Raw genomic sequence first — 25857 nt, forward strand, 5'->3', positions numbered from 1 at the left:
CACAAAACTGCAGGTACTGTGCAGCTCTCTGTGAGGATATTTTTTTTTTTTCCTGTGAGGATATTTTAAGGGGATCACCTTAGAATCTCTGAGAGAAAGGCATCACCTTAGATTGTTTGAGAGAAAGGTGTCACATAAATTTAAAATAATAGTGCTGACAGTTTTTTGATAAAAATCACCAAGATCATTTAATTTTTTAATAGCACAAATAGATTGTTTCCTTTTCTTCCTTTTTCAAGGCTAATAACAGTCCCTTTATAAATGCTTTTCAACCTTTGGTGTGGTAAAGCCGAATTCCTGCAATTTACAAGAGCAAACATCATCTTTTAGGATTTGAAATAGCTCAACTGGAATTCCATCACCTCCACCAGCTTTGTTCATAGTGATGCTTCCTAAGGCCCACTTGACTTTGCATTCCAGGATGTCTGACTCTAGATTGGTGATCACACCATCGTGATTATCTGGGCCATGAAGATCTTTTTTGTATTGTTCTGTGTATTCTTGCCACCTCTTTTTAATATCTTCTGCTTCCGTTAGGTCTATACCATTTCTGTCCTTTATTGTGCCCATATTTGCATGAAATGTTCCCTTGGTATCTCTAATTTTCTTGAGAAGATCTCTAGACTTTCCCATTCTACTGTTTTCCTCTATTACTTTGCCAACAAAGGTCCATCTAGTCAAAGCTATGGTTTTTCCAGTAGTCATATATGGATGTGAGAGTTGGACTATAAAGAAAGCTGAGTGCTGAAGAATTGATGCTTTTGAACTGTGGTGTTGGAGAAGACTCTTGAGAGTGCCTTGGACTGCAAGGAGATTCAACCATTCAATCCTAAAGGAGATCAGTCATGAAGGACTGATTGGAAGGACTGATGCTGAAGCTGAAACTCCAATACTTTGGCCACCTGATGTGAAGAACTGACTCATCTGAAAAGACCCTGATGCTGGGAAAGATTGAAGACAGGAGGAGAAGGGGACGAGAGAGGATGAGATGGTTGGATGGCATCATCACCGACTCGATGGACCTGAGTTTGAGTAAACTCTGGCTGGGAGTTGGTGATGGACAGGGAGGTCTGGAGTGCTGAAGTCCATGGGGTCGCAGAGAGTCAGACACGACTGAGTGGCTGAACTGAACTGAACTGATAAGAGCAAACAGTTTTGAGCTTAGACGTACAAAGTGAGTCCTGAGGCCCTTCACCTGCCCTTAGGTGCCGCTGCTCGCCTGAACTGTCACGTACTCGGTTTACGCAGGCGCGTTACCCTCCTCCTCGTGCGCCTGCGCCGAGCTCTGCCAAGTGCGCTTGCGCATAAACTTGGCGGGAAAAGTGCTGTCGCCAGTAGAACGCCAGTCGAGGGATGGCTGTGAGGGAGGAGGCGGCCGGCCTTTCCGGGCCCGGGAGGGACGAAGAGGCGGCGCTGCTCTTCGAGAAGGTCCATTACCGGCACGACTCGCGCTGGCTGCTGCCCGTGTCCCCACGCTGCTGCCTGGCCTGCGCTCTGGAACTGCTGCCGGAGCCTGGCGTGTCGGTGCGAACTGGGTCCCAGCACTTCCCTCACCATCAAGGCCCTCCCCTCAACGGAGCAGCTCGCTTGAACCTGACGCACCTCGGGAAACTAAGCCGGGCCCCCGTTTGGTTAAATCTGGCTCCTACACAGGCCCGCCCCTCACCCTACCCCGCGGGCCGCCCAGTAGCCTCTTTCGTAACGAGGCCCTGACCTTGGCTCTGCGCCTCGTGTGGGCCTACGCTCTCCGCACTAAATCCAGAGCTCTCGCCGCCCCCCCCCGCCCAGACTCATTGGCACGCGTTCTCAGCTTTCTTTCTGCCCTCCTCTCTGCTGTCCCGCCCTTTGCTGACCCTCTCTCCCCTTCTCCAGGGTCCAGCCTTCGCTCAGGCTCCCTCCCGCTCGAGCACCCTCGCAGCCTGTGGGCCAGGCGCACACACCTTGGGGCCTCATTCCCTTCAGCTTTCTGAGGGAAACGTGAGGCGGGGGCGCCTTTGCCTCTGGCAGCAGGAACAAGAGTGGATGTTATGGGCGGGTGGGAGTGGGCTGAGGGGAGGACCTTTCTGAGAGGCAGAGCTGCTGACCTGCCCTCTCCCTCAATGTCTGCCCATCTGTGCTGTGAGTTTTTTGTCCATGGACAGCTTCAAGTAGAGTTCGGGAGATAATTTGTTTTTCAGATTCACAGGAGGGGAATTCTTACCGTAGAGTGGGTGGGGAATCAGCTAGTTCGGCGGTTCTCAAGGTTTTGCTCTGGGGATACCTTTCCAGTTTTTAAAAGTGTTGAGGACCCCAGAGAGCTTTTGTTTATTTACTGTGTTGAAAGTAACAAAGTTTAAGATACTCATTTAAAAATAATAGTAAATCCATTACATATTAATGCAATTCTTTTTATTTTTGACAAAAAATAGTAATATCCCATTTACCATTTTGACTCTTTTAAATGTACAGTTCTGTGGCATACATGATTTTCAAAATGAAAATAACTACTTTCAAAACAAAGCAGATAATGAAAGGAATGTCTGTTCCACATTTTTGCAAATTTTCTTAATGTCTGATTTAATAGAAGACGACTGGATTTCTGCATCTTATCTGTTGTGACATATCTCCTTGGAAAAACTACTCTACACTCAGTAGAGTAAGTGAAAAAGTCAAATAGCATCTTAGTATTATATGGAAATAATTTTCATTTTGTGGATCCTCTGAAAGGATTTTGGGCACCTCAGGGTCCAAAGACTATACTCTGAGAACCTATGGACTAGTTGATAATATCTGTAATATCACTGAGGCTAAAGTTTTGAGACTGCCATTCTTGGACAGTGAGAGATACAGAGATGAATAAGACAGTAAGGTATGGGAGAAAATAATAGAACACATTTCTGGGAGTTTAGAAGCTGGACATGCTTATGGTAAGTGCTGTTTGGTGGGTTGAGTGAAATTAAGGAAGTTTTTTTAAGAGAAGGAAGCATTTGAATTATACTTGAAAAGATGGGTGATATTTGGGCCAGAGGAAATGGGGGAGCTTTTTCCAGGAGGTGGGATTAACAAGGATGAGTTTGGGGAGGTCATCATAATGTGTTTGAAGGGCCGTTGAGGGAGGTGATATTGGAGAGCCAGGGTTGAGATCAGTTCCTTTAAGAGTTTGAATCCAAGCTAAGACTTGGATTTAATCTAGCAGGTGAAGGAGTGTCATTGAAATATTTTGAATAACTCATTTAGGTCACTGGCTTAATGAATTATGTGGGAGGAACTGGTGAAGTTTGAAAACGAGAGACTTGTAATAGCACAGGTTAGAGGCAGTAAGAGATGCAACTTCACCTTTTATTGAACGTACTTGTCTTAGCTTCAGTTTTCACCAGTTGAAGGGGTATGTAGTCAGTTGTACCTGTGTTCATGTTCTATCCTCAGTACACCCTTTTTTTGATCTATCTTTTGTTACTGTCTTGAACACTTTGCACAGCTGCTACCCAGTTGCCTGTATAGGGAGGCAAATTGAGTATGAAGATTTATGTCTGCACTGAATGGAAGGATGCATTTTTCTCTACCTGCTTCAGTGAGACTTATGAAGGGTCCCCAGTATCATTCTCATAGACTGTGGAAAGAGCCTTGGATAAGACCTGGTTGGATGCTTAGATTTGAGTCCTTGGCAAAGTCTCTGACTCTCAGTTTTCTCATCTCCAAAACAGCAATAGTAGTACCTTTTTCTGCTCGCTTTACCAACTCAATTAGGCTTAAATGAGCTAGTATACAAAAGAGTGATTTGTGAACAATAGAGTGCTCGGTAAATATAGTGTATTAGAAACCTTAGTTCTGGTATCATTCTTTGTTTGAACATGTGAATTCCTATGTGTAAATGATGCCTTTTCATACTCCATAGTTCAGATGATCCCACTGGTATAATCTTGTAATTATATTTGGAAATTATACTTGTTTGGGTTCAGAACAACTGAGACTTGGTTGCTATTGAATACTTTCTTCATCTCCCCCAAGTTGGTGCGCAAGAAGCATGTGCTGTCCGGCTTCCGAGATGCTCTCATGAAGCATGCCTCCCTGGTTGTGCAGCTGGTGGCTCAGGATCAGAGAGTCTGTATCCACTTCATAAGCATGCTTTTCGGTGAGACTAAAAAGGAAACCTGGAGTGAATTTTGCCTGTATACCTTGTACATTTGTTTTTGGGGTCTTGGAGAAATGGTCTTGGAACAATAGTTTGCACTGTTTGCAATGTAGAAGTTTAACTCACTAGCAAATTATTTTGTTACAATGGTGAAGAAATGGTTCCCTTCCTACGATACATGGTGCATTGTAACTGGCTTTACCATAGCTCAGGTGTTATTAACAGTGTGAAAGTGGATGTGTTCTTTTAAAAAGTCCAGACTGTCTGGTCTTTGAACAGATCTGTCTGGTCAGATCTGGAGTCTGCTGATCTGAGTGTGACCTTGATTGAGTGGCTTCTTTTCTGTACCTTTAGTTTCTTCATGTATAAAATAAGATGAATTAAAAAGTCCCTCCTTTTAATACAATTATAGTGTCCTTTGGAATGAGCCCTTTCAGGGAGGAAGGGAGCCAACTCAAATTGGATGCTTTTCTCTGCTAGAGGCTTTTCAGGCTTTCAACTGCCAAAACTGTCTTTTAAGGGAGAGAGGATGATCCCCAAGGCTCAGGCAGGCCTTACCTAACAGCTGGTAGAACTGGGATTTTACCCCAGGTCTGTTACAGACTCCAGAACACACAGTTTTTATACTGTGCCTCACTGACTATTTTTATCCTTTTAAAGCCAGAGTGCTGTTATTGAAAATCTGGGGTTTGGTGCTGAGGATAGAATTTAGCTGGGACATTGCTTAAAGCTGCTATTAGTCTTAGAATTCATAATGTGCCTTTCTGGATTTGTTTCTGTTAACCATCCCCCTCTTCCTTCTGCTCCAAGGACTGTTATGTAATGTAGAGGATGGGAGCATAACAGACCTCTGTATTGAAGGTAAGGTAAAACTCTGTGTTCTTAGCATTTGAAGCTGGGAATATTACCCTGAATTGCAGCTCTGACTATTTGAGACCTGGATGAAATGTTCCATTTTACAGACAGATAAAGAAAACTCAGTTTTTAATCATTGATTCTGTATTTTTTTTCTTGGCACCTACTCTGTGTCAAGTACTGTATTAGACACTAATGATACATCTGACATAATTCCTACCATGTAAGAGTTTACAATCTGGAGGAGAGGTTGGCTGGTAAATAGCAAAGGCTGATGAGTGCTGTTACAAAGACACATACAAACTCTGCTATTTTTACATTAGTGTTGGGTGATTGGAAGTTGTCTGCACATAGATGGTATTTAAAGCTGGAAGTGTCTGAATTTCCTGTAAGACTCAAGAAGAAGGAAGACAAGAGCATTGGGATGAAAGGATTCTTGCAAAAAGAACAAGAACTGTTTTAGTTAGAATCTAGTGAGGAAACACAAACCACTCAATTTATTTGAACAGAAAAAAGAACTTTAAAGAATTATTAACTAGGTAACTAAAGGCAAAAAGAGAACCAAGTTTTCACCAAAGTAGCAATTTCTGAAAACAGCTGCCACCTCTGGGACTAGGGAAGCAAAGGAAGAGATTGAAATTATTAAAATTTACAAGTTTGGAGGAAGGACCCCATATATGAAACTCAGACCACTGAGGAGAGGATGCTGCTTGGCTGCTGCTGTGTCCATGACCATACAGCCATAGAGTTAGCAGCTGTAACTGTTAGCAGTTGTAACAAATAAGTCAATATGATCTGTGTGTACTTTTGACCATCTCTCAGTATAGAGAATGTGGATAAACAAATGTCTCACTTGAAGTTCTGACCACTGGCATGGGTGGGCAGATTTCCCTTTGCCATTTTCCTTAAGGCTGCCCTGTTGTTATTGTTTAGTCGATAAGTCATGTCTGACTCTTTGCAACCCCATAGATTGAAGCCTGCCAGGCTCCTCTGTTCATGGGATTGTCCAGGCAAGAATACTGGAGTGGGGTGCCATTTCCTCCTCCAGGGGATCATCCTGACCCAGGGATTGAACCCATGTCTCTTGTTTGGCGGGTAGAGTCTTTACCGCTGAAAGTGAAAGTGAAAGTCGCTCAGTTGTGTCTGACTCTTTGCGACCCCATGGATGATACACTCCCTGGAATTCTCCAGGCCAGAATGCTAGAATGGGTAGCCCTTCCTTTCTCCAGGGGATCTTCCCAACCCAAGGATCAAACCCAGGTCTCCCAAATTGCAGGCGGATTCTTTACAGCTGAGCCACAAGGGAAGCCCCAAGGCCTCTCTAGAGTGGAGCTGTAATCCTAAAGCCATCTGCATCTGGTAGATGCCAGCATAGCTTGGAATCCTCTGTAAACTTCATGAGGTGGTGAGCACTAGATGGAGATTGCAAAACTAGAGGGAGAAGGACTTGCTCCTTCCTCACTATTTCCTGTTTGCTTCCTGCCTTCTTTCTGTTTCTGTCAGTGTTCTAGACTGCTTCTTTACTCTGGAAGTGGTAGAGCCCTCCCTCAGCAGCAGCCAAATCTAGTTTGCCACTTCCCCCACACTTGCAGAGCGAGCCTCTTCTCCACTCCTCATCAAAGACACCAGCAGAAGCACACAAATGATTGTATAGAAGGATAGGTTTGGGGTTGAGTAGTAATATTATTGTGAATTATCAGCACAAGAATTAACTCGTAACTCTTTTTTGGTATATGAAGTAGCAAATTCTAAGGAAGGAAAAAAGTGGAAATAATATAATGATAGTAGTTTTCAACCTTGGTTTCACAATAGACTTACCTGGGAAACAAAAAATATCCAAATGCTTAGACGCTTTCTCTAGAAATTCTGAATTAATTGATCTGGGATGGAATTGAGCAGTAGTTTTTTTTTTTTTTTAAAGCTTCCTAGATTATTCTAATGTATTGCCTTGTTGTGAACCATTGATGAAAAAACAGTTAAGAATGGAGGAGATAGAAAAGACTAATGCCAATTAACACAAGCAGATGACTTTGATTAGAAGTCTGGGCCTGGGGTTGTCTTCTGGTAAGTAATGCTATTGTGTCTATTCAGTCCTTATCCAGCTTACAACTCAGCTGAAGTTGGAGCAGACCATTCATTGCCTGCTGGATGAATGTCACAAAGAGGTCAGTAAGTATCCGTGGGTTCTTGAGTACCTCTTGGAATCCTCAGATGTCAGAGCTGGGTCAGCCCTTCTCTGGATAGATTGGAAGATTGAATCTGGAGAGGAAAAGGGACTTGCCTGAGGTCACTGAATCAGTGGCAGAACCAGAGCTGGGGCCTGGGTCTTCTGCTCCAGTACTCTTTGTAGCTTCCTCCCTTTCACTTTTAGTCTCCCAAAGGCTACCTCCATGTTGGTAAAATCCATTTTCTGGCATAATCATCCCATGGCCATTCTCTATATCATTCTAAATATGAACAGATTTCCTTGATAAATTTATTAAGGAAATATGTTCACTATGTCTTGGCTTAGTATTTTTGTTTGGTTTAAGTTGTATACAGTATTTTGTACTGAAGGCATTTGTTTTTATCAGCATCTAAAGTAAGCACTGAATAGTTACATTTAACCTGCTTTCTTCAATGTAGTCAAAGACATCAGTTAAACAAGCAGCTTTTGCTTTGTGTTTAAGATACAAGAATAATATCAGAATCCCTTTTTCTTGCAAGAGAAAGACAGATGTTTATTTAACACCATTAACAGCAACATTTAATTAGAAAGTGTTAAATTACCATGTCATTATGATTACTCTGCATGTGATTAATGTATAAGATTACATTTATAAATTTATATTTATAAATATCAATACATCATTATGGTGATGCCCCTTTCTATACTGTAGGCACTCTGTTGGTGCTTCACATGCAATATCTCATTCAATCTTCTCAACAACCCAGTGAAGTTGGTACTATTACTAATTCCCATCAGAAGAGTTAAGAATCTTACTTAAGGTGCTATAGCTAGTCAATAGAAAAGGTGAAATAAATACTATTGACTCTCCCTGAAAAGCATCAAACATGCATGCATGCTCAGTTGCTTCGGTCGTGTCTGACTCTGCGACCCTATGGACGATAGCCCATCAGGCTCCTCTATCCATGGTATTCTCCAGGCAAGAATCCTGGAGTGGGTTGCCATGCCCTCCCCCAGGGGTCTTTCCAACTCAGGGATCGAACTCGTGTCTCCTGTGTCTCCTGCATTGCAGGCAGCTTCTTTACCCCTGAGCCACCAGGGAAGCCCCAGGCATCAAGCATAGTACCTGACAAATAGAATGTTCAGTAATAGTAGCTATAATAATGATAATAATAATAATTTTTTGCACTGAACTAGAATTGCATTTTTATGATGTGTCCAACTTTCACCCCTCCAGTTTCTGGCTCCATAAGGGACAAAATATGCTAATTTTAATTTAGTTTAACAAACATGTACTGAGCTATGTATTGAGGATTCTAAGAGAAATCTGACTTGGTCCCTTTCCTCCGGGGTTTCCCACTCCAATAGGGGCAATTGATACTTAGCTATAGAGGCTGGTTACTAACTTGTGAGAGACACAGGCAGTACAGGCTTTGGTGTAGATAGGGCAAGATGAACTTTGGTGGGATCTGTTTTCATCCTAACTTATAGAATGGAATGTGTTCACCTTTTGTAGCTGTGTAGCATGCCCTCCATGCGAGGCAGCCTGGCCACACTGACTCTTCTTGGCAAGTTGGTAGATGCTATCCCTGCTCTGGCAGACAAACTTGTGATGGAGCATGGTGAGTAACCTCTGGGGAAGAGCTGCTGCTACACTTTCAAGAGCTGCTTTGATCACACTTCCATCTGGGAGGTCCATTCACTGTGTACACCTGGAAAGACGTTACTTTCCTTCTATAGGCTTCAGTTTCCCCATCTGCAAAATATGCTTTATATTGGCTAATTGGGGAAAAAAAGTGTTGCTCAACTCTGGTCTTGGGCTGTTTCTATTCATTATTTTAACACAAAAGAATTAAGTATCTACTATGAGTCTTTCAGATGGGAGGAGGAATTAATTCTGGAATATAGAAGTACTTCTTTCTATCAGTAACAGAAAATAAGTATCTCATAGAGGATTTCTCCAAGGGTACATAACTTAACTTCTCTATGCCTTAGTTTTCTCTTTTAGGTTCCAAGAAATCATGTATTGTGGGGGATTATAGAGGATTACTATGACTACCCCATTCAGGGCAGTAGTTTGGAGTGTCATCTAGCAGTTGACATTGCGAGGTTCCCCTGATCCCTTGGTTGTTTTCTGGATAGGTGACCTGATGGAGCATCTGTTGAGAGGTTTAGTGTACCCCAATGAGGGGGTGCAGGCTTCTGTCTGCTACCTTTATGGGAAGCTGTACTCCTCACCAGTTGCTGCTGAGATGCTTTTGGGCCATTTCCGGGAGAAGCTGTGTCCTCTCTTCCTTTCCACCATGGATGGTGCCCAGACAAAGGAGCTACAGATCAACTGCTTGGGTAAGATGTGAGACTGGAGAGAAAAGAGAAAGCTTTTGAGATTTTTTTTTTTTTTTTTTTTTTTTGAGGATTTGAGATGCAAACTCATTAGCAGTGGGGAGGTTTCCTGCTTTGCATGAGGTAGAAGTCATGGATTTGGGAGATAAGAGGCACAGACTGTGAAAGATGCCTCATGTTGGTGTGGTATCTTAAGAACGTCACCTTTGGAAAGAGAAGAGAAAAAGTGGGACAACAGTTTTTTTGCCTCTGGTCTTTACTGCCTGCCCTGGTGCATCCTATACTTGCTGCCAAATTAATCTTCATGCTGCATAGCTTGCATCCCGTCAGTTTCCTATTTGGAAAATCATGTATGGCTTCCTCTGGGCTCCAGGGTGAAGGTCAAGTTTCTCTTGTTATTTGAGGCTCAGTGTACCCTTTCAACCTCTCCTGTTAACTTCCTCACATAAATACACAAAATCTATCAAATGCTTTTGAGCAGGGAGCTTTTGTATTTTGGATAGAGCAAATGGGCACTGTGATTGGTGATTGGGTGCAGACCTGTTTCAGAGCAAGAGCTACAGGGAAAAGCATAGTCTGGGCAACAACAATTTCTTTTCACAGTTTGGGCCAAGAGATCTGTTTTGAACAGCTCAGCCATACATAGAGAGTGTTCATTCTGAGCCAGGACCCCTTCTGGGTTTCTACAGATGAAATCCACACTCTAATCTGAAGAAATTCATAGTCCATTGTGGAGGGCAGATGTGGACAATTAGAATTAATTGTAGTGTGCACTGTCATGGAGATTGCAAAGGAAAAGGTGGGATTCTATTCAAAGTAGTACTTGAAGTCCTAGCCAGAACGATTAGGCAAAAGAAAGAAATAAAAGGCAGAAGTAAAGGAAGGAAGTAGTAAGAGTGTCTCTGTTTTCAGATGATATTACCTGATAGATAGAAACCCCTAAAAACTACACTGAAAGAAAGGTGAAGTCGCTCCGTTGTGTGTGACTCTTTGTGACCCCCTGGACTGTAGCCTACGAGGCTCCTCTGGCCATGGTATTTTCCAGGCAAGAATACTGGAGTGGGTTGCCATTTCTTCCTCCAGGAGATCTTCCTGACCCAGGGATTGAACCCGGGTCTCCCACATTGTAGACAGACGCTTTACTGTCTGAACCACCAGAGAAGTTCAAAAATCTACACTGAAAACTGTTAAAACTAATAAATGAATTTAGTCAAATTGTAGGATACAAAATCAGTTGAATTTCTATATGGTAGCACAAACTATCTCAAAAATAAATTAAGAAAACTGTCCCATATACAGTAGCGTTAAAAATAATAAAATGCTTAGGAACATCTATGGAGAGATGAAGAAACTTCTAGCAGATGTCTGAGGAGCCACCTTGGGTGTGTCCTGGTACCCATGCTGCTCTTGCCTCACTTCCCCACCCCTTTGTTGTCTAGGTTTGCTAAAGCAGCTGCTGAAGTATGATCTCTTTGTGTCCATGATCATGAACAAGTCTGCGCTGGTGGAAAATACTGAGAGTGTTGAGGGGCCACCAGGAGAGACCGCACTGCCTTTGGTGCTCAAAAAGGTAGTTGTCCTGTGACTCCTGGTCTCTGGGTTCAGTAACCCAGGAACCTGAATCACCTGGGGCTTTTTCCTTATCCTTCTACCTCGGATTTCCTAAGTACTTTCTCACTGGCCAAAACAACATGCTATTAGAAGATTCAGCGTTGGTTTTCTTTCAGTCATGAATCTTTATGTTTGTATCCTCCCCTTTACATCTGGGTTGTCTTAGAGTGGAAAATACAGGCAGCCGTGGAAACAAAGCCACCTTAGTTGTCTGGGGGATTATTCAAGCTTCTCATCTTGCTACGTGGAGTCCTCTTTCTCTGGGCCCAGCTTATCCTTTCAGCCTTACTTGCCTGTCTCTTCTACCCCATAACACAGCGCTCCAGCCGTATGCAACTTCTCCCTGGTCCTGTATATGCTAGGACCTCCTATCTCTGTGCCTGTGCAGATGCTCTTCCCCTTTGCCTTTAAAGCCTTTTCCTTCTCCTTGGTCTGATTCAGCCTTCAAGGCCTATAGAGGTCCCCTGTCCCCTGGCTCCTTTAGGTAGAATATGCCCTCTTCACAGTGCTTACCTCACCATGTTGTGATGGATCAACTGGGAGCTTCTTTGATATGACTGAGGATCAAAGGACCTGAGTCTGACTGTCTCTATCCACAGTGCTCAGCACAGGGCTTGACAGAGCTGCTTATCCTCATCTGATACCAGGGATATCATTCATTGACCAGACTGTGGGTCTCCTTCTGCCGAAAGGAGGAGGTACCTTGGTTAGAAACGGGAAAGGGACAGTAGGGATTAGGTAAGTTAGGAATCAAAAAACCAGAGCAAACTGCCCCTCCTAACCTCCCTGGGACACCTCTGGAATGGTCCACGCAGAGCCTTTGAACTCTCAAGAGGAAGTCTTGTGTCTTTGAACCACAAAATCTCATAGTGGGTTAATTTCTGTGTTCACTTAATTGCTGTGTCCTGGAGTTTTTGGTGTTGTCTAGTTAGAACATTGCTCCTGGACTCAGCAGGAGCACAAGGTCTTATGTCCTCACAGTGCACCAAGGCAGCATGAGGGTGGCAGGGACAGAGATTGGAAAGCACCTCCCTAGGGAGAGAGCTTCGTGGAGACAGGAATCTTGGTTTAGAGGTCCTGTCCTCCATCCATACGTGGAGACTGTTCCTCTCTTGGCCATTTTGGATGATTAGTGTTTTATTTACTACAAGAATCAGCAAGGTTGGAACTAGGGCAAGATGAGAAGGCACTTGCTTTAGGTGCAAAACTTAAGGGGGTGCTAAAAACTCAGCAATCAAAAAAAAAAAAGAATTAAAAAAACCTCAGCAATCAAGATAAATAGTATTTTAATGCAATATTTTAAAAAATCAAAGTTAATGCAAAAAATTAATGGCGAACAAAATATCAAAATTTTAAATAAAGACTGGTCTGTATTCTTCTACTTCCATTCTTCCTTTTTTTTGATCAGTCTAATCCCAACACAATACATTTTAAGTAAGCAATCATTGCTTTGCTTAATGGTTAAATATCATTTTTCTAAGGCACTTTTTAAATACTGTAACAGCTCTGAAACTAGAGACATTTTTACCATTAATGGTATGTCATAGTTTAATTATAGCTCTTCTTTCTTAGTGGTACATAAAATAATGGTTTGCCTTTTATCACTAGGCATGACTGAAATACATGTCATTTTCTATATAAAAGAGAACAAGATAAAGATTAATATCTAGAAACTCCTTTACATGCAAATGCATTTTTAAGTCTAACATAACTGGGATGGGTTTAAGTTTGTAGTTCTCAAGAAATGTGCAGCTTGGTCCTTTTCCTTTGAAGCTCTAAAACCATGCACTCCCTCCTCTGTCTTATGCTATGTTTTGCTTGTCATTTCCCCCCAGAAGGCCAGTTTCTTTTACACTTAAAATCTATGGTTGCATTTAACTCTTTCCTTGATTTCTGAAAGTGTTGTTCAGTTCAGTTCTGTTGCTCAGTCTTGTCTGACTCTCTGCGACCCCATGGAAGTGTTTTAGGGACTCCCGATAGCTATGGTGTCTAGTAGGAGTTTGGATGTTATTCAGAGTTCAGTGGAAATTCATTGAAATATTTTAATTAGAGGAGTAACCTGATTTAAAATTTTGATGAGGGAGGCATCTCAGTTGTGGAAAGATTCCTAGATTTGGATGTGGCTGACCTGAGTGTCTGCCTGAGCTTTGCCACTTACAAGCTGGCATAGGCAACTTAATTTCAATGAGCTTTCATTCCTTTCTCTGTGTGTTGAGGGTCCCGAAGACCACTCTAGGTTCAGTGATTCACTAGGAAGACTCACAGGATTCAGTGTACAGTTATATCCACAGCTGTGATATATTACAGCAAAAGAATACCAAGCAAAATCAGCAAAGGGAAAGGTGTATGAGATGAGGTCTAGGGGAAAACCAGGCACAAGCTTCCAAGAGTCCTCTCCTAGTGGGGTCACACCAGATGCACTCTATTCCTCCAGGTATGAACTGTGACAGCATGTATGAAATGTTTAGCAGGAAAGCTCTTTAGAGTCTCAGTGCCCAAGGTTTTAATTGGTAGCTATCTGATTATGTAGGTACCCTCTGCCTAGCACATACCAAAGCCCCAAATTCCCAGAAAGAAAGCAGGTGTGCAGCATAAACTGCATTGCTTGAACAAATGGTTTAGTCACAGTGCACCACTCTTATCAGTTCTGGGAGAATTGGGAATCCTCCTGAAATTCAGCTTCCTAGACTCAGTGAGTGGCCAGCCTTGCAGGCAGGACTTTCTAAGGCTACAGTCTCAGGTCTGCAGTGTTACCTCTTTTCTGCACACTCTGTAAAGTGAGGCTCATAGTAGAATCTTGCCTTGTCACATCCCAGGCTTGTTGCAAACATCAAAACTGGATGAGGACTGTGAAAATACTTTTGTCATGAAGGCCAGAGCATTCTTGGGGACAGGTTTGGTGTTCTTGGAATGCCACTGTGTTCTTTTGTTCTATTTCACACCTGCTGCTGTTCGAAGAGACTCTTTTCCATAATCCATAGCTGCTCTCCTTGAGTATCATGGTTACACCTGGTGCCAGTAGTGTGGGAGGGATTCAGAGACAATCATGCTCTTGCCCTGAGGCACCCAGGTGCCTCCCTCTGATCCTGTCTGTGTTGTGACTGCGGCACATTTTGCTGCCTGTTTCTCCAGCTTCTTCTCTCCAGAGATGAGACTCTGCAGGTGGCCAGTGCCCAATGTATAACTGCAGTATTAGTCCACTCACCAGCGAAGCACGCCCTGGCCTTCATCCACGCCGACATCCCAGGTGGGAGTCCCCTTCTAACTTTCTCCTCTGAGAACCCCAGAATTTTGACTGGAGATTCTCATGTAGCAGCGGCAGCAGCAGTACTGTTGGGATTCTTTGTTATGCGTACTGAAAGGATTGGCTGGGGGCATGTTCATTATATATGACGAGTCTAGGAAATACACCTCAGGAAATCTGAATCCTCTTTCTACAGATTTCTAATTGACCTTGAGCAATTTGTTACTGATTTTTAGACCAGTCTAGAAATAAACCATCTAAAAATAAACACCTAGTGTGGGGTGGTAGAAAGACCTGTAGAAAAAAAAGGAACTAATGTGTCTTGACAGTTTGTTATGAGCCAGGAAATATGCCCTAAGGTGCATTGTAAATGTTGCCACATTTAGGCCCTTGTCTTTGCTATTTTATGAATAAGGAAATTGAAATAGAGAAGGGAAATAGCTGGTTTAAATCGACAAGGCTCGGCATTGGCAGAGAAGGAATAAAAAATCAAGGCTCTCTGGCTCTAAAATTTCTTTTCTCTGCATCATGTTGCTGCCCATCCTGAGAATTAGGGGACCTAAATTCTAGTCCCTCTTCTACCACCAGCTGTCTCTCTCTGGACCTCAGTTTCCCCATCTGTAAAAAGAAGAAGTTAGACAATAAGCCAGAGGGCATTTTCCAGGTTTTTCTGTGAATTAATGATCATGTCTTATGGTGAGGGTGTATGAACAGATGAAGTGACAGGTTTGAGATGCTTAATAAATCTAAACCCTAGTATTAGTTGAGGGAGCAATATCACACAGTTTTCATATTGCTTCCTCCCTCTCTTCCTGGCCAGAGTTCCTCTTTGAGCACCTTTCCTCTTCCAGTGAAGTGCTTGTCTGGTCCTGCTACAACTGTTTGATACTCCTGGCAGAAGAGCCACTCTTCTTTTCCAAGTGCCACACGGTGTACGGTTGGTACTGTGGGTCCTGTACTAGCTCTGGCTCAGGTGGACAGCACCTTGAAGTTAGGTGGCAGCAGCAGTGATGGGCGGGTTGGCTTATATTTTGGAGGAAAGTGCTGGTCTGGTCACTTCCATAAGCGCCAACTTGTCGCCAGATTCCACAGGCAAGCAGTGATATCCAAACAGTTCTGATCTCCATTAATTGGTGGAAGTGTCTGTTTAGGGAGAAAAGGACACTCCTATCAGCCACGAGATGAATTCCTGTTGTACCTTACTCAGCCTTGGAGCAGTCTTTTTGTGTGCCCCAGAAGTCTCCCCGTCTAATTAGTCCCCCAACTTTGATTTATCCTTTCAAAGTTTTTTGAAACTATCCCTTCTTCTTTTTTGGTGATACCTTCCTTGTCTAGGACTTTTATATCACATCTAGATTTTTAGACTGGGCACATTCAGTTATTCATAGTCTGTGTTCCTATGCTATGCCAGGCATCAGGCTGGGAGCTAGAGATTTAGAGATACATATAACGTGGTCCCTGTCCTCTGGAAGGGGAGGGAGATATAAACAAGGTGGTTAGGGTTATGCTAGAGGGGATGGACAAGAGGTGTAGGAGGCCAGGGATGCCCATAGCTCTGCCTGAGTGGACCAGAGAAGGCCTAGAGAGTGGAGGTCTGAGCTGATTCTTTGAGGAGAAATAGGAGTGTATGTAGTAGAGAAGATGTAGTAGCCCATCCAGTAGGCACTGACGAAATACCTCCAATGCAGGGCCTGTGTTATGGGTTGTGCTGGGTTTGGGGAGACAGAGGTGAATCAGACAAGGGTCTGCCCTCAAAGATCTCACAGCCCCGCCCCATCAGCTCAACTTGTCAGGACTGCTCCAGGAGGGCTGCCAGCAACTGTGTGCTGTCCAGAACCTCTTCCCTCTCCTGGGAAGGCAGGAAGGAGACTACTGGGCACTGATCCCTGGCCTCTGCCGTGTCTTTTTGAGGTAGGGATCGAGTCGGTGGTGAGGAGCCTACAGGGAAGCCTGAGGATGAATAACGCCGAGCTGCACAAGCAGGGCCTGCTGCTCTTTGCTGAGATCCTGACTCGGTGAGCCAAGGGGCAGAGCATCAAGCCTGCAGGGGCCAGACTGGAGAAACAAAGAACTGGAGGTATTTATTCCTGGTGGGGTCAATGATAGGAGTTCACACGCTTATTCTTCATTTACAATTTCTCAGGCAGCCAGAAGAGATCAAGCTGTTCACAAGCTCAGCCATGTGCAGAGATGCTGGCCATGCCCTCCGAGAGGCAGTGAGCAGCCCTGTGCTGGAGGTGGCCGCTGAGGCACTGAAGGCTATTTCTGCCTTTCTGAGGTGAGTGACCCAGACAGACTGAACTTTGCACCTCTGCATGTACCCAAAGGCCTGTCAAGGCCAGAGCAGCTTCCAGGGGATACTTGTCCTTTAGGTCAGGGAAATTTCATTGAATTATTTCTTTCCATTATTCTGCTTGATCTGTTCCGCCTTTATGGAACTGCCATTTGGATGTTGGGCATCCTGGATTGGTCATCTGGTTTTTTTTCTTTTGTTTCTTTTCTTTGTCTGACAGTTTTTCATCTTTTTGTCATTATGTACTAGTTTCCAGGAGATTTTCTTGACTTTATTTTTCAACTCTACTATTGAGTATTTTACTTCTACTTTCATATTTTAATTTGGAAGAGTTCCTTCCAATTCTTTGCATGTCTTTTAAAATAGGATTTTATTCTGTATTTATTTTGTGGATATAACTTTTTGAAACTCAGTCTTTTTTTTTTTTTAGTCTGGACTTTGCCCCCACTTCCTTTCTACTAATTTTTCCTTATGCCTAAAATACTGTTCCCCGTAAATCTTTGCATGACTGGCCTCTTTCCATCATTGAGGTCTCATTCAGAGTGTCCTTTCCTAACTGGCCCATTTGGCTATTGCAGCACCTACTTGACAGTTCTTGTTTATTCATCTGTTTTGTGTGTTCTCCACAATATAACATAATCTCCAAGAATTAAGAGATCATGTCATTTTTTAAAAAACTGCTATATGCCTCACTCCTAATAGATAGTCAGTATATGAATGATGTTAAAAGGGATGGTGAGACTAAATGATCCTAGGGTCAAAATGGGAAATCATTCCTTAGTAAGACGCTTGATCTTGAAAAAACTAATTGAGGAAATCCATATTTATTTATATAGAAAATTTTACTTTGTTTCTACATTCTCCCTTTTAAATATCTAGCAAAGTAATATATTTAAGCAATAAAAAATAAAGCATGCACAAGGTTTATAAAGAAAAGAAAGAGTCCTTAGTCCCTACTTTCTAAAGGAAACTAATTTTAACTCATTTTGGTTTTAGTTCTAGTGACTTATTTCCCTCACTCTAAACAATATGAATGCAATGCTATTTCTTTGTCCATTTAGAACATTTCATTGGCTTGCCAATAGGAAAGACCAAGACTTAGCTATTTTGTCTTCTCTACATTTCCTTGACATTTTTGCTAGTTAATATTTTGTTTTCAAACTTTTAAATAATATACTTAAAACTTGTATTCCTTGTTCCCTCAACTTGAAGCAGAATCTCTTGACACCCTACTTGGTTAGCTGAGTATATTAGCACCCCAATTCTTCCTTACCTTTCTCCTCCTTACCCTCTACTACTCAATATCAGCTGTACCTTTAATTTTGTATAGTACTTTTAATTTATATTGTAAAGGTTGTTAACGTTTATAGTCTCATCTGTAACCATATTTAAGTCTTTGTCCCTTGAATAAAACTGCTTCTAAAATTTGAAAGAAAGAATAGCATTTACATTATAATGGCTTCAGTTTGTCTCTTTTCCCTTTTTGTCCTTATCTGGATTTGAATCTCTAAGTATGGGGCATGAATCCTAACAAGAGTGAGATGAGTGAACCAACAGGGTAACAAGGCCTAGAGTAAGAGCAAGAGTCAATCAGAAGTTTCCAGGCAGAGCTGCAAGTCTCCCAGCAGGTCAGTGTTATTGGGGGACTGATAGCACCTTTCAAGCAGGAGGCAGTGTTTGGGCTGCGCTACGAGAGCTTCCCTGGTGGCTCAGATGGTAAAGAATCTGCTTGCTGTGCAGGAGAACCAGTTTTGATCCCTGGGTTGGGAAGGTCCTCTGGAAAAGGGAATGGCTACCCACTCCAGTATTCTTGCCTGGAGAATCCCATGGACAGAGGAGCCTGGTGGGCTACAATCCAAGGGGTTACAGTTACAAGGGGTTACATATTAATAACCTTATATTATTGACTTTATAAATGTTACCTTTATTATGTATATTAATATATGCATACATAAGGGATGAGAGAGAGAGATTTGTGGAAGGACTGCTGCTGCTGCTGCTGCTGCTGCTAAGTCGCTTCAGTCGTATCCGACTCTGTGCGACCCCATAGACGGCAGCCCACCAGGCTCTGCCGTCCCTGGGATTCTCCAGGTAAGAACACTGGAGTGGGTTGCCATTTCTGTGGAAGGACTAGGATTGGTCAAAACATGTGGGTGGGAAAATTTAGGGATTACTGAGGGTACAGTGGTCAGTCTGACTAGCAGGTTGTGTGAAGGTAAGTAGTACTTGAAGAAGCCAGAAAGCTGGTTGGATCAGAATTGTGGAGAATTATGGGTAGGGAGCTTATTAGGTTATTAAACTTATTAATATAAGTTTATATTTATAAGGTTAATATATAAGGTTATTAATTCTAAGGTTATTAATCCTTAGATGCTTTTATTTTTGACTTTAATTTTCCTGAATGTTTACTGAGGTGGTCCTTCTGAGGTGGAGTAATTCAGAAGGTCTCTGGGAAGCCCAACCAGAAGAAGGAATGAGGAGTGAGAACTGTTGAAAGACTTTAAAGATGGCAGAGCCAGAGCTTGGCTATCAATGTAGGATAGAAAGCTAGAGCTTCCATTCAATACTGTTCACTAATTGTAACAGATGTGCCACACTAATGCAGTGTGTTAATAGTAGGGGAAACTGCAGTAGGGCTGGGGGAGTATGGGAACACTGCACTATCTACTGTATTTGTTTCTGTAAATCTAAAACTGTTATAAAAAATAAAGTCTAAAAAAGGAAAAAAAAAAAAAAAAAAAGAACTTCCAGAAGGGAAAGGGGAAATCAAGCCTTCACTATATACAGTTAACTGAGCAGTTAGAAGGCCCAACCGATTGTTCTCAGAGTTCAAAAACAGCCCAGAGATGAGGGTTAACATAGGTTTCTCCTTAGTTACTGCACTGGGTTGAATTAGCATCCCTCTAAAACTCATGCCCTTGTTTGGAAATAGGGCCTTTGTAGATATAATTGAGTTAAGATGAGGCCATACAGTGTGGGCTCCTGAATCCAGTGGCTGATGCCCTTAGAAGAAGGGAGTTTGAACACAGACATACACAGAGGGCCATGTGAAGACTGAGGCAGAAATTGGAATCATGCATTTACAAGCCAGGGAATGATAAGGATTGCCAGCAACCACCAGAAACTAAGAAGCAAGGCAAGATTCTTCCCTAGAGCCTTTGAAGGGTCTGACACCTTGACTGCAGACTTATAGCCCCCAGAATGTGAGAATAAATTTCTGTTGTTTTAAGCAACACAGTTTATGGTAACTTATCATAGCATTTCTAGGAAATCAGTACAGCAAACTATACCCTGTCAAGTAGTCAGTCATTCATTCCTTTAAATTTTTTTTTTTTTAATTTAGCATCAATTTACAATGCATCTAGCTCTGTTAGGTAAAGTGAAAAGGCAGAATTGGTCCCTGGCCTTTTGGAGCTCACATTGAGACTAAACATGACTCTTGCCTCTTCTGAGTCTGTAGAAATATGAGAGTTCAAATGTACCGTAAGTGTTACTTTTCACATTGTTTCACATTCTCATATTGGTTGATTCTCCAAACATAGTTTCCAGTCTCTGTTTATAATCTCCAAGAATGGGGAGCTCACTTCCTCCTAGATACTCCTGTCTACCTCTGTAGAGATTTTTTTCAGCTCTAAAAAAATTTTATTGAAGTATAGTTAATTTACAGTGTTGTATGCCTCTATAGCATTTTGACTCTTAGTTGTTACTTATATTCATTCCTTAAATAAAATCTGGGTCCTTGATAACATTTACCTATTGATCATGATTTTCCTCATCAAGGTAACAGAAATCAAATTTGATTTCTCTTCTCTAAGAGAGCTTGGGATAGGGTGGGGAGGGAGGTGGGAGGGGGGTTCAGGATGGGGGGACACATGTATACCTGTGGCCGATTCATGTTGATGTATGGCAAAAACCATCATGGTATTGTTTAGTAATTACCTTGCAATTAAAATAATTAATTGAAAAAATAAGAGAGCTTATCAGTTATTTGAGAACAGTGGCCATATACATCTCTTGATACACCTTCTGTCCTAAGTAGTACTTCTTTAATTGGGAGGCCCTTTTCAGTGAGAAAACCCTCTCTATCCTTAATAACAATAACCATAGTCATGTGCGTGCGTGCATGCGTGCTAAGTCGCTTCAGTCGTGTCTGACTCTGTGCGACCCTATGGACTGTAGCCCGCCAGGCTCCTCTGTCCATGGGGATTCTCCAGACAGGAATACTGGAGTGGATTGTTACGCTCTCCTCCAGGGGATCTTCCTGAACCAGGGATTGAATCCACATCTCTTACATCTCCTGCACTGGCAAGTAGGTTCTTTACCACTGGTGCCACCTGGGAAGCCCAGGCTTAGTTATAGCTGTCATTTATAAGGACTTACTATCTAGTAAGTACTGTCCTGAGTTATTGGCATGCATTATCCAATTTGATCCTTAGCATAATTCTATGAGGACAGTACTGTTACCTTTCACTTACTAGATGAGGAAACTGAGGGCTGGAGAGGATGAGGAATGTGCATAACGTCACGCAGCAGATAAGTGCTGGAGCTGGGAGTTTTGTCAGATCAGTTCCTGGACCCATGTTCGGATCCACCACATGCCCCCTCATTGCCTGAGAACCTGAGGCTATCTTGGGGTACCCTGGCCTCACCATAGGCCTACCTTTGTCTCCCTGCATGCAGGAAGGATCATCAGAGCGCGCTCCCTGTGCTGTACAAGGAGCTGAAGGCCTTGGTCAAAGCCATGCTGAGCCGGTGTGCAGATCTGTCCCAGACGCCACTGAACTGGAGGCCCCTGGTCAGTACACAGCAGCTGCTGCTTCTGGAGATCATACTGTTCTATGTTTTTAGAAGATAATTAGTACATTGCATTATCTTTATATGCCACTTTATAGCTTTTTCTCGTGCACACATACCTACAACGAGATGTTATTTTTTTACCGTAACTGCAGAGCTGTGAGGCTTAATAATTGTTATCCTCATTAGGAAACCAAAACCACAGGGATTAAACAGTTTTTCTCTTAGGTCCAAAGCTAGCAAGGACCTGAGTTTGGTTAGTAAATCCCAGGGCCTACTACATACTTTGTCTTTTATATCATCTAAACGGGTATGGTAAACCCAAAATTATTTAAATTATTTAAATAATTATTTAAATTATGGTAAACTCACAAAATTGTTTAAGACTCACAAAATTATTTAAACTCACAAAATTATTTAAATTATTTAAATAATTAAATTATGGTAAACTCACAAAATTATTTAAGACTGGATTCACTAGAATCTTAGAATCTGACGAGTGTGCAGTGTGTCATAGTTGTTGGCTTTTAGTGGTCCATAGGCTTAAAATATCAGAGGAAATATTATTAATACAGTCCTTTATGTCTTCTAGATTAACTTTGGAAACTAAGCTCTTTTGCACATGATACAGTGGGGGAATTTGTATGTTTTGGAGCAACTAATATGGGCATTACAGCCATTAGGCTATTGTCCACTAGCCTGTGACAACTTTCTGTGTATAATAGAACAAGAACCAGTCCTGTGTTTCATAGGGAGACAAGGGGTTAAGGTTCCCCTTTGTACCATTTTTTAAAGGAGCTACTTAGATGTCTGAATTTTTTAGGATATCCCTAAAATCCCCTGGGAAGTGTTAGGTATGTGGGAATGCCAGACTCCAGTGTGGAGGAAGAGGTCTGTAGTCCTCTAAGCAAAGACTGGAACACAGAGTAGGTACTTGAGCAGTAGGTTCCCCTCTTTTCTTCTCACCTCAGGGCCATCCCTCCAACAGAAATTCAGAGAGGGCCATTCTTCGAAGAGGGAAGTTCCTCTTGAGCACTCTGGAGGGATTTAGAAATGCCTGCAGGTGAGGAGCTCTTTGCGGTCTGATGAGGTAGTAGTATGGAGGGTGGGTGCAGAAAGGAATGGACAAAGGGTGAAGTTCTAGAAGCAACACTTGATTTCTGATGCTTTGCTGCATAATGAGAGGACTTTGGCTGGGGTAGAGAATGGGAATGTGTGTGAGTTTGGAGTGAGTACGTGGAGGAGGTCTTTAAAGGTTCCCTTCTGGTGAAGTTTTTGTTACTGTGCAATGAAGTTGTATCTCATTCAGCTTTGTGCCTTCTCCCAAGTAACTTAGTGCTATATGTGTTCACTGACTGCTTGCTGGATTAATTCAGTTCTCATCAACAAACATTTGTTGTACCTACTGTGTGCCAGCCCTGATGCTAGATCGTGAAAGTAGAAAGATAACTCAGATCAACTCTTGCCCAAAAGGAGTTCACAGTCTCTTGGGAACTGAGACAGTTTTGTGTATATGTGTGGAATCCATTACATTGTCACAAACCTGGGGAAGGCGTTCCAAACAGAGAGCAGCACATGTAAAGGCAAAGACATGTGAAGCAGCAGACAGCATGGTATGTCAAGGGAAGTATTAACACATATAGTCGGGTGGAGTGTCATGTGTTACGGGAGAGAGGGCAGCGAGCTCGAAGCTGAAGAGGGGGCCCAAGACCAGGTTCTCCCTCACTGAGGCCTCTGGAGTTTTCTCCAGGTCTGCTGGTAGGGATGCTTGCCCTGAGCCCTGAACTCAGAAATCCCTCTAAGAGGATGAATCTGACCTTGTTGCATAGGCAGTAGTAAATATACTCATATTTACTTCTCAGGTTGGCTATGGAATTCCAGAGGGAGCCTTCAGCCCAGGAGAATCCATTCACAGCTCCCAGTGCTGAGAAAGAAGACACCTTGGAGGCCTTCTCAGAATTTCTCCTCAGTGCCTGTGACTCCCTGTGTATCCCTATGGTGATGGTGGGTTGGGCAGCAAGGATCTTGGGGAGGAGAAAGATGTGAAAGCAACCCAGGCTGAGAGGCACAGGACAGTTGCTCAACACTCAACTAGACCTTCTGAGGGTCTTAACAGTGTTTTTCTTGCAGCTACTTTTCCTTTGGTTTTAAAATCACAGTACAGTGTTTTGTTGTAAACGATAGATTAATAGATGCCTCTTAAAAAGTAGAAAGCAGTAGTAATAAAATAATAAATAGATAATGTTTCAGTTCAGTTCAGTCGCTGTTTAGTCATGAGCAACCCCATGAACTACAGCATGCCAGGCCTCCCTGTCCATCACCAACTCCCAGAGCTTACTCAAACTCATGTCCATCGAGTCGGTGTTGCCATCCAACCATCTCATCCTCTGTTGTCCCCTTCTCCTCCCACCTTCAACCTTTCCCAGCATCATGGTCTTTTCCAGTGAGTCAGTTCTTCATATCAGGTGACCAAAGTATTGGAGCTTCAGCTTTAGCATATGTCCTTCCTGTGAATATTCAGGACTGATTTCCTTTAGTATTGACTGGTTGGATCTCCTTGCAGTCCAAGGGACTCTCAAAAGTCTTCTCCAGCAACACAGATCAAAAGCATCAATTCTTTGGCACATGTTAATGAAGTGATAAATGCCTTATATTCAGAACTTAACTTAACCCTCCCATTGACCCTGTGAAATAGGTCCTATAATTTCCCCCAATTTAAAGATGATTTTTCTATGGCTGTAAAGCAAGTATATGACAGTGCTGAGGTTTGAACCCATGTATTTTGTCTGCTTAGTAAAAATGGCAACCCACTGCAATGTTCTTGCCTAAAAAATCCCATGGACAGAGGAGCCTGGTGGGCTGTGGTCCAGGGGGGTCACAAAAGAGTTGGACATGACTGAGTGACTAAGCATGCAAAGAGCAACAGTCAATGTGAATTTAGGCTTCAGTAAGTAGCACATATGTGAGTTCTGTAACATGAGAGATGGCTACTCTCAAGAGACCTGGTTTTGAGCTGACTTGAGACAAAGATGGTAGGAAGAGCAGGGTCCATAGTGTCGACTGCTCAGATGACCTTGGGTGAGTCTTGTCCTGTTTGAGTTTTGGACATCCTATGAACAGTCCATTAGTTGGGAAAGGAAACCTCCAAAACATCCACTGGAAACAGTAGGTGGCAGCAGGGGAGCATCTGGTTATGACAGGAGAGAGCCTCTTTTCCTTGAAGAAGCCTTTGAGCCAGCATGCCGGGGTCTTCAGGAGGGTAACTCTCTGGGGCCATGGGTTACAGCCCTGATTGGCACACACTAACAGTAATAGTTGGGCCATTCACTTTGGTTTCTTCCCCTGCTCTGCCTTCCTCCTACATTTATGAAGTGTTAGAGCTAGATCTAGAATTAGATCATAGAATTATTGTGTTGTTTTTGCTTTCTACTTTTTGGTATTTTATACATTTTCTTTAATGAACTTGTATTACTTTTCTAGTTGGAAAAAAACTTGGTTTGAAAACCAAATGAAAAGTATCTGTAAGAACCACATCCCCGAGGCCCTGGCTATTTATACATGAGGAACCGAAACAGTGAAAGGGGCGGGGGTGACTGACCCAGGGTACATAGTGACCTTGTGCAAAACTTGAAATAGAACCCAAGTTTCTCTACTCTGTCTACCACATCAGGCTGCCTCGTGATTCTATTCAAAGATCACAAGAAAAATAAACATGAAGGAAGTTTGTGAACCATATTATTATATGTTAGAAACATGAATGTCATTCATATCACTGTAATGCATAGTTTAGAAAGTGCTTTTTACACGTGAGATGTCATTTGTTTCTGGGAGGTAGGACTTTTGGTTATTCCTGGTTTACTCGTTGGTAGATGCCCAGAGTGGCAGTGGATCTTGCATAGTTTGTTAACTGGCAGATGTAGGCCTTGGATGTAAGCTTGTGACTTCAGGTCTCTGGGCTTTTTTGTGGCCATCGGATGAAAGGATTTAGTCTGTCACTGCTAGACGCTGCAGTTCTTGCTGATGCTCTTTCTCCTTCAGAGGTTCTTTCTTCCTAGTGGACTGTGCACTCCCTCTTGGTTCTTTGCAGAGGTACTCGGAGCAGGCCACTCACCCAGCTGTGATGGAGGTTTTCCTCTCGGTTCTGCACGGCCTTTTTGTCATCGTCCCTCACATGAAAGAGAAATTCTCCAAGAAGCTCGGTAGGCCGCAAGCAAGTGTGGAAGTTGGAAGGGAGGCTGGCACTTCAGGCAGTTGCTCAGGGTACTCAGAGAGAGTACAACCTGTGGGTGGAGGGTTACTTATTCATTCAGAATCAACATCCACACTCTGCCTAGTGTTGAGTGGAAGGATATATCATCCAGCAGTCAAAAGTCTTCAAAGGCAGTTCTCAAATTAATCGATACTTCTCTGAGTCACGAAGGTTCCAGTTCAGAGTCATG

General features: G+C 42.8%; 1 protein-coding gene across 1 annotated transcript in view; it reads left to right on the forward strand.

The window, feature by feature from the left end:
- The first annotated feature begins 1353 nt into the window (after nucleotides 1-1353).
- The window catches only part of MEI1 (meiotic double-stranded break formation protein 1), a 53628-nt gene continuing 29124 nt past the window's right edge, over nucleotides 1354-25857 (forward strand). The window contains exons 1-15 of the mRNA XM_065937441.1: nucleotides 1354-1524; nucleotides 3988-4111; nucleotides 4922-4972; nucleotides 7058-7131; nucleotides 8650-8755; nucleotides 9276-9479; nucleotides 10916-11046; nucleotides 14220-14334; nucleotides 15152-15268; nucleotides 16247-16346; nucleotides 16475-16609; nucleotides 21305-21419; nucleotides 22390-22481; nucleotides 23281-23422; nucleotides 25506-25617. Coding sequence (XP_065793513.1) covers nucleotides 1354-1524; nucleotides 3988-4111; nucleotides 4922-4972; nucleotides 7058-7131; nucleotides 8650-8755; nucleotides 9276-9479; nucleotides 10916-11046; nucleotides 14220-14334; nucleotides 15152-15268; nucleotides 16247-16346; nucleotides 16475-16609; nucleotides 21305-21419; nucleotides 22390-22481; nucleotides 23281-23422; nucleotides 25506-25617 — 1789 coding nt within the window. The remainder of the gene's footprint in view (nucleotides 1525-3987; nucleotides 4112-4921; nucleotides 4973-7057; nucleotides 7132-8649; nucleotides 8756-9275; nucleotides 9480-10915; nucleotides 11047-14219; nucleotides 14335-15151; nucleotides 15269-16246; nucleotides 16347-16474; nucleotides 16610-21304; nucleotides 21420-22389; nucleotides 22482-23280; nucleotides 23423-25505; nucleotides 25618-25857) is intronic.

Source organism: Muntiacus reevesi, chromosome 1 (genome assembly GCF_963930625.1).
Source record: "Muntiacus reevesi chromosome 1, mMunRee1.1, whole genome shotgun sequence".
Taxonomy (NCBI): domain Eukaryota; kingdom Metazoa; phylum Chordata; class Mammalia; order Artiodactyla; family Cervidae; genus Muntiacus; species Muntiacus reevesi.